This window comes from Trachurus trachurus (assembly GCF_905171665.1).
Source record: "Trachurus trachurus genome assembly, chromosome: 12".
NCBI lineage: Eukaryota > Metazoa > Chordata > Actinopteri > Carangiformes > Carangidae > Trachurus > Trachurus trachurus.
In genome coordinates, this window is record NC_139908.1 from 672,501 (window position 1) to 686,051 (window position 13,551).

At 39.4% G+C, this 13,551-nt stretch overlaps 2 protein-coding genes across 2 annotated transcripts in view; one reads left to right on the plus strand and one right to left on the minus strand.

The window, feature by feature from the left end:
* The window catches only part of pi4kaa (phosphatidylinositol 4-kinase, catalytic, alpha a), a 61,086-nt gene extending 53,938 nt beyond the window's left edge, over positions 1-7,148 (plus strand). Inside the window, exons 47-53 of the mRNA XM_083983602.1 lie at positions 411-515; positions 2,300-2,425; positions 2,586-2,706; positions 3,084-3,243; positions 5,429-5,518; positions 5,860-5,943; positions 7,035-7,148. Of these exons, the coding sequence (XP_083839728.1) occupies positions 411-515; positions 2,300-2,425; positions 2,586-2,706; positions 3,084-3,243; positions 5,429-5,518; positions 5,860-5,943; positions 7,035-7,086 (738 nt within the window). The 3' untranslated portion in view covers positions 7,087-7,148. The remainder of the gene's footprint in view (positions 1-410; positions 516-2,299; positions 2,426-2,585; positions 2,707-3,083; positions 3,244-5,428; positions 5,519-5,859; positions 5,944-7,034) is intronic.
* ube2l3a (ubiquitin-conjugating enzyme E2L 3a) overlaps positions 1-13,551 on the minus strand; it is a 274,466-nt gene that overhangs the window by 94,266 nt on the left and 166,649 nt on the right. The window lies entirely within an intron of this gene.

The window sequence follows — 13,551 nt, forward strand, 5'->3', positions numbered from 1 at the left end:
TTATTTGTGAGTAGAACTTTATCAAGTTTTAATTCTTGTATGAACAATCAATTCTTTTACTGAACAACAAAAACATGAATGTTGAGTAAAATATTAACACAAAAAAAAAAGAAATATCCCATTCAATGTTCATGTTAAATGAAAGGAGCCCCCATCTTGTTATTTGGGCTCAAAAGTTTAAGAAATCAACAGCCTTGCAGTAAGCAGTGTGCTGTGTGCATGTGATTGAGGAATAGCATATATATTCAAGTGTATTTGCATTAAATCTGGTTGTTTTAGCCAAGATTAGGCTACAATATATTTTCCCCAACTATATTTTATTCCCGTTAATTCCCATGGAAAGTTTCCAACATTGTAAACTCCCTCCTCCTGACTGACTGAACATCTCTGTGTCTGTGTCTGTGCTGCAGGACATGCTGGCTCTGCAGATCATCGGCCTCTTCAAGAACATCTTCCAGCTGGTCGGTCTGGACCTGTTCGTCTTCCCCTACAGGGTGGTTGCCACGGCGCCCGGGGTGAGACTCCGTTTCCCATCAGCCCCTGCAAACACAGCGCTCCTCACTGATTGGCTCTGAGTGTTGTTACTAAAAACACCAGTCTGACGCAGTGGTGTAGTCTGTGTGATACTCAGGTTTACTCAGTATAGCCACTGAAAATACATTTTACTAACTATCTAACTAAAGTAAACTTTTTCCTAGAATTTTTTCACTTTTTTAATCATTGTTTTTTGTTTTTTTTTACTATTTTTTTAAAGAATTTTTACCCCTATTTGTATTATTGTTCGCCCCCCCCCCCCCCCCCCCTTTTTTTTTTGAGAAATTTTACCACATTTTTCTATAATTTTTTGAAAAATGTTACCACTTTTTCTAAGAGTAATTTTACCAGTTACTTCTCAATTTAAAAAAAAAAACTTTTTTACTATTTACTACTATTGTTTGACTTTTTCTTTTGTGAAATTTTACCACTTTTCCTAGAATTTCTTCTAAAATTTTACTAGTTTCTTCTAAAAAATTTTAAACTTTTATTTTATTTTTTTTAAATTTTTTTTTTAGAAATTTTACCATATTTTTCTAAAAAAGAAAAAAAGAAAAATTTGACCACTTTTTTCTAAAAATGTCTCTATAATTTACGCCTCATTTAAATGTACATTGATTGTTTGTGTATTTCTGGTGTTTTGTCCAATGGGGGTCCGTGGTCTATCTATCTGTCTTGTTTCTTTCTTTCAACTCCCAGTCTTCTGTCTTTTTACTACCTTTTTCTGTCTTTCTACCCCTCTCTCTGTGTCTCTTTCTATTGTTCTTTCTTTCTCTCTATCTCTTTCTTTCTTTCTTACTACCACTTTGCTCTGTCTTTTTACTTCATTCTTTCTTTCTTTCTTTCTTAAGATTTACATATAGAAATTAATGAAAAATATGTAGAGATTCAAAATGTTAAAACAAGAGGTGTATCTCATGCAGCCGGTGTAGTGCTATGATCCAACACTAATTTTGAGTCAATTGATCATCACTGAGCTAAAACTGCTCATATTTACAGATAAAAAAGAAGCCATGCACAAAAAGCAGTAACACTAGACAATGAATGAACTGACAGACACCATGATGGATGGCATCAGGAAGCACCGACAGCAGAGCAGCATAATTTTTTGAAAAATGTTACCACTTTTTCTAAGAGTAATTTTACCAGTTACTTCTCAATTTAAAAAAAAAAACTTTTTTACTATTTACTACTATTGTTTAACTTTTTCTTTTGTGAAATTTTACCACTTTTCCTAGAATTTCTTCTAAAATTTTACTAGTTTCTTCTAAAATTTTTAAAACTTTTATTTTATTTTTTTTTATTTTTTTTTTAGAAATTTTACCATATTTTTCTAAAAAAGAAAAAAAGAAAAATTTGACCACTTTTTTCTAAAAATGTCTCTATAATTTACGCCTCATTTAAACGTACATTGATTGTTTGTGTATTTCTGGTGTTTTGTCCAATGGGGGTCCGTGGTCTAGTTTGTGTCAGTTTTGGGTCCTTGATATAAAACAGTTAGAGAAGCAGCGTCTATGTGATACAAGTATGAACAGTTTACCACCTAAAAAGCAGTTTACCCACTACAACACATTAGACTACACCACTGATCAGACTGCTGCTGTGGTTTCTGTGTCATGTATCTCAGTCGAGTCACAGGTGAAACTCTGTCTGACTTTGTTGTGATGATCATGTTTCTCCTCCTCTTCCTCTTCCTCCTCCTCCTCCTCCTCCTCCTCCTCCTCTTCCTCTTCTTCCTTCTCCTCCTCCTCTTCCTCCTGGTCAGTGCGGTGTGATCGAGTGCATCCCAGACTGTAAGTCCAGAGACCAGCTGGGGCGACAGACAGACTTTGGGATGTACGACTACTTCCGTAACCAGTACGGAGACGAGTCCACGCTGGCTTTCCAGAAGGTGCAGCAACGCTTCACTCACCGTGTTTCACCATGTTTCATCCACCTGTCCATCCATTTATCTGAAGATCGATAAATATATTAATGTGAATAAAACTGTTGAAGTGTGTAGTTCCTGTTAAAGGTCTCACTGGTTCTTCTTGTTCTTGTTCTGTCCTCAGGCTCGGTACAACTTCATCCGCAGCATGGCCGCCTACAGCCTGCTGCTGTTCCTGCTGCAGATCAAAGACCGACACAACGGGAACATCATGCTGGACAGCAAGGGACACCTCATACACATAGGTACACTGTTTATCCTCATAGTACACTGTTTATCCTCATAGATACAGTATTTATCCTCATAGGTACGCTGTTTATCCTCATAGTTCACTATTTATACACCTCAAACACATAGGTACACTGTTTATCCTCATAGGCACACTGTTTATACACCTCATACACATAGGTACGCTGTTTATCCTCATAGTTCACTATTTATACACCTCAAACACATAGGTACACTGTTTATCCTCATAGGTACACTATTTATACACCATTTATACACCTCATACACATAGGTACACTGTTTACACCTCATACACATAGGTAGATGACCGTGCGTGTGTTGTAGTAGTCTACAGTAGTGATGACCGTGTTGTGTGTGTGTGTTGTGTGTCCAGACTTCGGCTTCATGTTCGAGAGCTCTCCTGGAGGAAACCTGGGCTGGGAGCCGGACATCAAGCTGACGGATGAGATGGTGATGATCATGGGAGGAAAGATGGAGGCCACGCCCTTCAAGTGGTTCATGGAGATGTGTGTCAGAGGATACCTGGCTGTACGGTAAGAAACCAGCAGAAACCGCCAGAAACCGTTAGAAACCGTTAAATACCTGGCTGTACGGTAAGAAACCGTTAGAAACCGTTAGAAACCGTTAAATACCTGGCTGTACGGTAAGAAACCGCCAGAAACCTTTAGAAACCGTTAGAAACCGTTAAATACCTGGCTGTACGGTAAGAAACCGTTAGAAACCGTTAGAAAAACCGTTAGAAAAACCTTTAGAAACCATTAGAAACCGTTAGAAAAACCATTAGAAACCGTTAGAAACCGTTAGAGAAACCGTTAGAAAAACCTTTAGAAACCGCCAGAAACCATTAGAAACCGTTAGAAACCGCCAGAAACCATTAGAAACCGTTAGAAACTGCCAGAAACCGTTACAAACCGCCAGAAACCATTAGAAACCGTTAGAAACCGCCAGAAACCGTTAGAAAAACCTTTAGAAACCGCCAGAAACCATTAGAAACCGTTAGAAACCGCCAGAAACCATTAGAAACCGTTAGAAACCGCCAGAAACCTTTAGAAAAACCTTTAGAAACCGCCAGAAACCGTTAGAATCTGCCAGAAACCGTTAGAAACCGCCAGAAACCATTAGAAACCGTTAGAAAAACCTTTAGAAACCGCCAGAAACCATTAGAAACCGTTGGAAACCACCAGAAACCGTTAGGAAAAACCTTTAGAAACCGCCAGAAACCGTTGGAAACCGTTAGAAACCGCCAGAAACCGTTAGAAAAACCTTTAGAAACCGCCAGAAACCATTAGAAACCGTTAGAAACCCCCAGAAACCATTAGAAAAACCGTTTGAAACTGCCAGCAACCGTTAGAAACCGTTTGAAACTGCCAGAAACCGTTAGAAACCGTTAGAAACTGCCAGAAACCGTTAGAAAAACCGTTAGAAACCGCCAGAAACCATTAGAAACCGTTAGAAACCGCCAGAAACCGTTAGAAAAACCTTTAGAAACCGCCAGAAACCATTAGAAACCGTTAGAAACCGTTAGAAAAACCTTTAGAAACCGCCAGAAACCATTAGAAACCGTTAGAAACCGCCAGAAACCGTTAGAAAAACCGTTAGAAACCGCCAGAAACCATTAGAAACCGTTAGAAACCGCCAGAAACCGTTAGAAAAACCTTTAGAAACCGCCAGAAACCATTAGAAACCGCCAGAAACCGTTAGAAAAACCTTTAGAAACCGCCAGAAACCATTAGAAACCGTTAGAAACCGCCAGAAACCGTTAGAAAAACCTTTAGAAACCGCCAGAAACCATTAGAAACCGCCAGAAACCATTAGAAACCGTTAGAAACCGTTAGAAACCGCCAGAAACCGTTAGAAAAACCTTTAGAAACCGCCAGAAACCATTAGAAACCGTTAGAAACTGCCAGAAACCGTTAGAAACCGCCAGAGACCATTAGAAACCGTTAGAAACCGTTAGAAAAACCGTTAGAAACCGCCAGAAACCATTAGAAACCGTTAGAAACCGCCAGAAACCATTAGAAACCGTTAGAAACCGCCAGAAACCGTTAGAAAAACCTTTAGAAACCGCCAGAAACCATTAGAAACCGCCAGAAACCATTAGAAACCGTTAGAAACCGTTAGAAACCGCCAGAAACCGTTAGAAAAACCTTTAGAAACCGCCAGAAACCATTAGAAACCGTTAGAAACTGCCAGAAACCGTTAGAAACCGCCAGAGACCATTAGAAACCGTTAGAAACCGCCAGAAACCGTTAGGAAAACCTTTAGAAACCGCCAGAAACCATTAGAAACCGTTGGAAACCGCCAGAAACCGCCAGAAACCGTTAGAAAAACCTTTAGAAACCACCAGAAACCGTTGGAAACCGTTAGAAACCGCCAGAAACCGTTAGAAAAACCTTTAGAAACCGCCAGAAACCATTAGAAACCGTTAGAAACTGCCAGAAACCGTTAGAAACTGCCAGAAACCATTAGAAACCGCCAGAAACCGTTAGAAAAACCTTTAGAAACCGCCAGAAACCATTAGAAACCGCCAGAAACCATTAGAAACCGTTAGAAACTGCCAGAAACCGTTAAAAAAACCGTTAGAAACCGCCAGAAACCATTAGAAACCCGGCTGTACGGGTAACATACCCGGCCTTACGGTTAGATACCCGGCCTTATGGTCAGATACCCGGCCGTACGTAAGATAATTCATAACGAGTCTTTAATGTTGTGTTTCAGACCGTACATGGACGCTGTGGTTTCCCTGGTAACGCTCATGCTGGACACGGGACTTCCCTGCTTCAGAGGACAAACCATCAAACTGCTCAAGTAAGAGAGTGGAGAGTGGAACTACAGACAGAGTTTTACTCTAAATTCTTTTTTTATTTGCAGGAAATCAAATGTTTTTCGGTGTTTTTAGGATGAAATGAGACGCAGCAAATGTCAGTGACCAACCCAGTGGTTCGTTGTTTAGATCTATAGTTCAAACCTGCAGCTGTTTGAACAGAGTAAAGACTAAACTTCATCTGCTGCCGTGGCTCTAAATGATCTACAGGTTGTTAACATCTTTACCTCAACAGAAGACTTTCCAGCTGCTGCCCCCCGGTGGAGAATCACTGTAAATATTGATCCATATTTCTTTATTTCTTTATTTCTGTCTAATCCATTAGGGGACGATTTAATCCACAAATGAGTGAGAAGGAAGCAGCGGCGTTCATCATCAAGATCATCCAGAGCTGTTTCCTCAGCAGCAGGTCAGACACACACACACACACACACACACACATGACGTTAACATCATGTTAACAAACTGAAACACACACACACACACACACTAAGGTTTTTATAGTTTAAAATGTTCATCAGTTTTTATTTTTATTTAGTTTTTCAGTTTGCTTTTTATTCCAGTTTAGTTTCAGTGAGTTCAACAAGTGATGAATCAGTTTGAGTTTAGTTTTTATTTCAGAGGAATTGACTAGTTTTTAGTTAGTCTTAAGCCCTATTCGCACAGGATCAGTTTTACCTGGGGACCTCTGGTGATTAGTAATAATTGTGGAGGACGTCTGTGATCTTAATCCCGTGCGAATGCGCCATGTCAGTCATTTGTAAAGTAAAAATTCCCCCACAAATGACCGACTATATTTCACCAAAGACCGACGTCCCGTGGTAAAACTAGTCCCGTGCCAATCTGCATCTCAGTAATTGAGGGGCATTTTCTTGTTCCTCCCCGGTTGAAACCATAGCTACTGTACGGGTTGAAACATGGAGGCTGAGGTGGAAATTATGAGAGGCATTTTCGAAGGCGTTTTAGGTGCAAACACACGGGCTGGTATCGGTGCTGGAGACCCATTTAAATAAACAGCTCAGATCCATAAAAAGAGCAAAATTTAGGAGGTCATTGAGATGGATGACGGCGGCTTTTTAATACAAATGCCGTGACGGCTCATTACTGCGACAACAACTGCACTGTTGCGAAGTCACGTTGCTGCTTTGACATTTTATTTACATTTGCTTCTCACATGGATGTGACCGCATGTTACGACCGACGTGCAGCTTTGACGTCATATCTGAGCGTTAATGTCAGTAAATTAGAGTAAAAATACAGACTTCACTTATCCCGCGTGAATGCACCGCCAGAAACACAGACGTGGGGGGGGGGATTTACTAATTACCGGACGTCCCCAGGTAAAACTAATCCCGTGCAAATAGGGCTTTTGTCTTAGTCGTAGTTTTTATTTAGTTAGTTTACTTTACTACATTATTTGTTCACTGCTAGTTTTAGTTTTATTCTTAGTGAACCATAATAACTCTCTGACTCTGTCTCTTCTCTGTCTCGTCTCTGCAGGAGTAAAACCTACGACATGCTGCAGTACTACCAGAACCAGATCCCCTACTGAGGAAGTCCTGCTCCTCTTTCTCCTCCTCCTCCTCCTCTCTCCTCTTCCTCCTCCTCCTCCTCTCTCCTCCTCTCTCCTCTTCCTCCTCCTCCTCCTCCTCCTCCTCTTCTTCCTCTCCCTCCTCCTCTTCCTCTTCCTCCTCCTCCTCCTCTTTCTGCTGTACGTCCAACACACACACGTCTCCACACAAACAATGCAAACCTCCTCCTCCTCCTCCTCTTCCTCCTCCTCCTCCTCCTCCTCCTCCTCCTCCTCCTCCTCCTGCTCCTCCTCCTCCTGCTCCTCGTGGAGAAGCTGTGACATCATCACTCTGCGACACTGAGACACTTTGAGCCGTCGTGTCCAGTTTCTCTGTTTTCTAACCAGTTTTAACTTCAGTTCCACTCGAGCGTAAAGAACAAGACGACGACGACGACGTGCGACTTTAAACCAAAAGAGGTGTTTGATTGATTGAATCATGGAATCGCCCTTTAATAAGTATTTTCCTCTGACGCTGTTGGTCGTTACCTAGCAACACACGACGATGGACTGAGCCGAGGGAGAAAGATAACGGCCATAACAGGAGCCATATTTACAGTGTTTGGTGTTGTTGCTGTTGTTGTTGTTGTTTGGTTTTGTTCCTTCACTTTGATGCACTTTATAGATTCATTCATTGAGGCCGGTGGCAATAGACAACTACACCTTCCTCCTCCTCCTCCTCCTCCTCCTCCTCCTCAGCAGCAGGACCAGGGCCGTCAGACGCTTTGCATCTTAAATATTCAAACTTTTAATGTTTTTAATGTTTTTTTAGCTCATTAGGGCCACGGGCCATCGCACCGGGCACTGGTCCCTACAGCTATGAAATAGCCTAGTTATTATTTTTCCGATTGGGATCGGTGTGCTATTACTTTTCTCAACAGTTTACGAATTTTCGCGACGTAAGATTTTTGCGACGCAAAATTTTGCATTGAAGTCAATGGGACGGGCGAAAAAAAAGAGCGAAAAAGACCAATCATTGGAGTTTAACAAACGTCTACTGCTCAGGCATACTTTCACCTAGAGACTTCATTTAAACTTTAAACAGTAGACACAAGTCTTGTGTATTGTCGTATTACTCCACGTTTTGATAGGTCATACAGTTTTTCTTGACCTTAAGATCGTGGGTTTGATTCCCATGTTGACAGAGATGGCAAAACCGGCAGTAGCCCCGTGGCCCATTCAAAATTTCCCCAGAGGAAATTGTCTAGTTATATTTACACCCATAGCAGCTTATCATTACGTCTCACGTCCACTAGAGGGCGTTCACACCAAATCTGTTAACTAGGCAAGGCAATTTTATTTGTATAGCCCGTTTTTACAATTAGTTTCATTACCGATTAATCTGTCGATGATTTAAACGATTAATCGATTTTTTTTTTCTTTAAAAAACGATTCAAACTGATTATTAGATTATCAGATTCTATTAATTTGAGTTCTGTTTGTTCTGGCGGCTCTGGTCCAGACTGAAGTCCAGATCCCAGATCCCAGAGCGTTGTGTTCTGCTGTTCACTGGTGTTGTTCTGTTCTGGTTCAGTTACCATGGAAACAGAATCACTCATATCAATCTAATCATGTTATTATGGTCCACTTCCTGTTGTGGTCACAGTCACAGATGAGCTTCCAGACTTCCTCTATTGATCTTCTTTTCCTCTATTGATCCTCTATTGATCCTCTATTGATCTTCAATACTTCTATTCATCCTCTATTCATCCTCCTCTATTGATCCTCTATTCATCCTCTATTGATCTTCTATTGATCTTCATTCCTCAGTGTATAAACTCATGACCTTTACTCCAGAACAAGTTGTCTATTGTCACTTTAAAACCAACAGAGATTAAAACAATGTGCAGTTGAACATGATAATGATTTAGTGTTTAGTGTCTGATCGATCAGAGATCAATGCAGGAATCAATCAGCATTTATTCTCTTACAGTAGTAGTTGGTTAGACTAGAAGTGTTAGAGGCTGCTGATGCTGTAGTGTTGTACTGTAGAGCCACATCTGGACCACAGCTGTCTCTCTGTCTGTGAGTCTGTCTGTGTTTTATCTGTGCAGAGAAAAGAAAAAAAATCATATTTATCAGAAGATTTTAAAGACTTTTAACTTTGATGTTTATCTTCATCGTCACTCGTCCTCCAAGCTTTTAGGTTCAGACGTGAAACACGGAGCGAAGACGCTGCAGGTCTGAGACACGGAGGAGACAGAGTCAAACCACTTTACTCTATTACTTTATTACTTTATTACTTTACTTTACTGAAGCGTGGTGCATTCACTTGGGGAAAAAAAGCTCAGTTTTTCAGAGTAATAGTTTTCATTTTGGGTCTATTAGCTCTATTAGATCCATGATATACCAGTAAGAGCGTATTAGGACTGATTTCAAAATAAAGGTTGCCTTCCAAATCGGATTCAGTTGCATAGTTTGCAAGGTGATGTAGATTTTCAAAGTAAAAGCCCAACGATACTAATGTTTCTTATCTTCACTGTGATGTTGAGGAGACGACCTGTTACTACACACTGCAAAAACTCTACATCTTACCAAGAATATTTGTCTTATTTCTAGTCAAAACAAATTTCATTCTACTTTAAAATAAGACTCATCACATTAAAAAGCAGCTTGTTTTTAGACACTTTTTACTTCTTTCAAACACATTTTCACTTGAAATAAGTAGAAAAATCTGATAGTGGAGCAAGTTTTTCTTTCTTATTACAAACACAAAAAAAACTTGCTTTCACTGGCAGATTTTTCTACTTATTTCAAGTGAAAATTAGTTTGAAACAAGTGAAAATGATCTAAAAAAAAGTTCATTTTTAGGTGATGAGTCTTATTTTAAGTATAAAGAGATTAGTTTTGACTAGAAATGAGACATTTTGACAAGAAATAAGACAAATATTCTTGGAAAGAGTTTTTTTTTTGCAGTACAGAGAATATCAGAGCAGTCTTACTCCATAATTGAGCGCCTTTATTCTGAAATCAGTCCTCGTGTTACGTTTCCTGCAGGTTGGAGCTAAATATTACTCCAAAAAACAGAGAAATCATTGACTCTGAGAAACCGAGCTATGAATGCAACACGTTTCCATACGACTCTGCACTAAGTCAGTGGTGAGAGCTACGGTGGCTCAGGAGGCTCAGTGCACTGCAGCTGGAGGAAACACAACACACGTGTTTCCATGGGGACACTAAACAGTGTGACACTGTTTTCTTTTTAACTTGTTTTGTTTTGTTTTTTGCCTTAATTTCAAAGTTAAACTTCAATATCTGTGTCTGTTCTGAGGTATTTTATATTTGTAAAAAGGTGAAATGTAATTTTTTTGTGTAAATTTTACTGTTAGTTTCAGTTTTTCACTTCCTGTCCAACAACAACTCACTACGAAGCATTAATCAGACGTTATTAACCCTTTGTAAAGCTACATTCCTGCACTAATGTTAATGATGGTGGATCAATAGCAGAGTCACGGTGCATTGACCCCTCTGAGCCGCCGTAGGAACTCCTCCTCCTCCTTTTACATGATCAGAGGCAATAAAAGCAGCCGCTCCGCTCGTTTGGAAACATTCCTGAGTGTGTGTATGAGGTGAATCAAACCTCACCATGATGATGATGTTAATGATGATGATGATGTTAATAATGATGATGAAAATGATACCTATAAAGCCATGTGTCCTCACACACCTGTAGTTGATACCTGAGAGCTGAGACTCTTAACTTTATGCAAAACGTTCCTGTTAGTCGATGTATTGTTAAAGGGATAGTTCAACAATCAACATTTTGTCAAATTGGCCCATCACCATAATCCCTATAGTCATAGCAGTAGGTTCGTTACCTTTAATTGTCGGTGCAAGCTATTTTTAGAACGGCGGAGCAGAGCCGTGAGCTGCTCAGAGCTACGCTACGGAGGCTCATTATGGGATTTCTTGGTTTCCCTCATCAAACTCATCAAATACACAATCCAACAACTCCACAACGCTCTGGTGGACAAGTTGTGAGCTGCACATTCACCACGCTATGAGATAATAACACAACGTTACCACACAGAGTTGTTTTAGAGGGAAATACAGAGACTGTTGATGAAAAACTGTCCCTGAAGGCAACGTGCATCAGAGGTTTTTGCATGAATTTAGCTCAAAACGTTAGCAATTAGCCTCCGTAGCATAGCTCTGAGCAGCTCACAGCTCTGCTCCGCCGTTCTAAAAACAGCTTGCACCGACAATTAAAGGTAACGAACCTACTGCTATGACTATAGGGATTATGGCAATGGGCCAATTTGACAAAATGTTGAACTATCCCTTTATATATTTGTGTGTGTGTGTGTGTGTGTGTGTCGTGATCCATCGAGTGTGTTTACATTGCAGCTGTGACTTCACACACACACACACAGAGGTAGTTGATGACGACACTCTGTTGTTTCTGCTGTTTTGCTTCCTGTGTTATAGTGTATATCCTATAAGCTGTATGTGTGAGTGTGTGTGTGTCTAAGTATGTGAGTGTGTGTGAGTGTGTATGAGTGTGTGTGTGTGTGCATTTGTGCGTTTTTTTTCCGTTGGTATTTGCTCAGTTTGTGGCGACATCATCAAATCTGTGAAAACTCATCACTTCCTGATTAAATGTGTGGAACATCTCTGTGTTTGACTCGTTTTTATTTTAATTTTCAGCTCTAACAAAAGAAAACGAGTTATAAAAAACATAAATGAAATGAAAAATACAAAACAACACTGTGAGTTTAGAGATAAAACATTTATTTAAATCTCAGAATGAGTTGTTCCTAATGAAGTGAATAAAGGAGAACAGAGGCAGTCGTGGTGAACTTTGACCTTTTGACCTCGGGGCCGTTTCACAGAAAAGAGAAAATTTATGACAGAAGCAACAAAAGAGTTCAGTGGGAGTGAAACTTTGACTCGTTCACACGGGACACAAGTTTTATTTTGAAAAGGGAAAACAGGAAACACTACATCCTGTTGAAGGCTTTTATTTTGAAAACATAATTTGTTGCTTTTGATTATTATATTAATTCATTTAATTAACTAAAACATGTCATAGTCTTAATGATCAAGTCAAGTGAAGATATCTTTATTGTCCTCGGAGGAGAATTTACGTTGATGAAGTTAAAAGAAGAAAATAACGTGAGTGAAATGATTCGTCAATAGTCAAAGTATCGACTATTGAATTGTGTGTCATGTGTTGTTATTTAGTAAAGATGCTGCATTAAAGGTGTACAGAAATGGCCGTTTGTCCTGTTTGTCGCGCCGAGTTGTCACGAGCTGCAACACGAGTTTACCCGAGTGAGGAAAACGAATTTGATTGGTCGTTATCGAGCGGGCGGGATATTCAAAGCTTGGGGCGAGACCGAGCTCCGTGTGTGTGTGTGTTGTCTCAGGCGTTTGAATGACGGATGACGGATCCAATATCAGTGGCTGGTGAATCGTGTACAGGCTGACGTATAATCCGTGCGCCTGCATTATCCAATGCGAAAAAAAAATACAGACTTTCATCCTGGATTTACTCAAAAATAGAATTTTGCACAAAGTTTGGCCTCCATCGTCTGATAGATGAGTTATCACATTAATTTTATGACCCAAAGTGGGCTCAAATTCAATTTTCTTTTCTGTACACCTTTAACTGACTTAAAAATATTAAAAACAGATTTAGTTTTAAAACATTTTTTTATTTTGATCAAATAAAAACAGTAGATTTTAAAATCATAAACTATTTGTTTGTTTTTTTCTATTAAAATCTCCTAAAATTATTTCAGTTTTAAAACAGTTTACATCACATCTCTTCAGTTTAAGTTATGATTAAACCCAGTTTTTAGTTTTTTCTCACTTTATTTTATTCACTTGTAAATTATATTTTATTCTATTTTAATCTGTTTTCTTATTATTAATGTCCATGGTTTTGTTTACTAATCGTCAGTGTCGGCTGATAAATCTGTTTTATTCATTCAGTTTATTGTAAAGTAAAAGATTTCATTTCATTTCTCCTTTATTGATTCAGGGAAGGTCAGTTGAGAGCGAGCTCTCTTTTTCAATGACGCCCTGATTACAAAAACACAATTACACAATATACAAATTCATCAAGGTCATGATCCACAATTACATACAGGCTGTAAAACATTTGATAATAAGTTTTTAAAACTATCTAAGGAAATAAGATGATCCAGTTTCAGACAGTTTTGTAGGTTTTTCCACTTTTGGGGGCATAAAACTGAAAGGCAGTCTTTCCTAATTCTGTCCTGATACTGGGAGTTTGTAAAACCAAGGTTTATAAAGTTTTTATAAAGTAACTTTTATATCCTATTTCATAATCTAAATGTATAAAACACTTAGTGAACTGGTGTCAGGTGACACATGAGTCACAGTATCAGGTGTAGTTTAGTTTTACAGACAGGTGAACTTCTGCTCCGTCTGTGTGACGTCAGAGGGATGGGCAGGTGGTCACGTGGTGTTGTTCCGGAG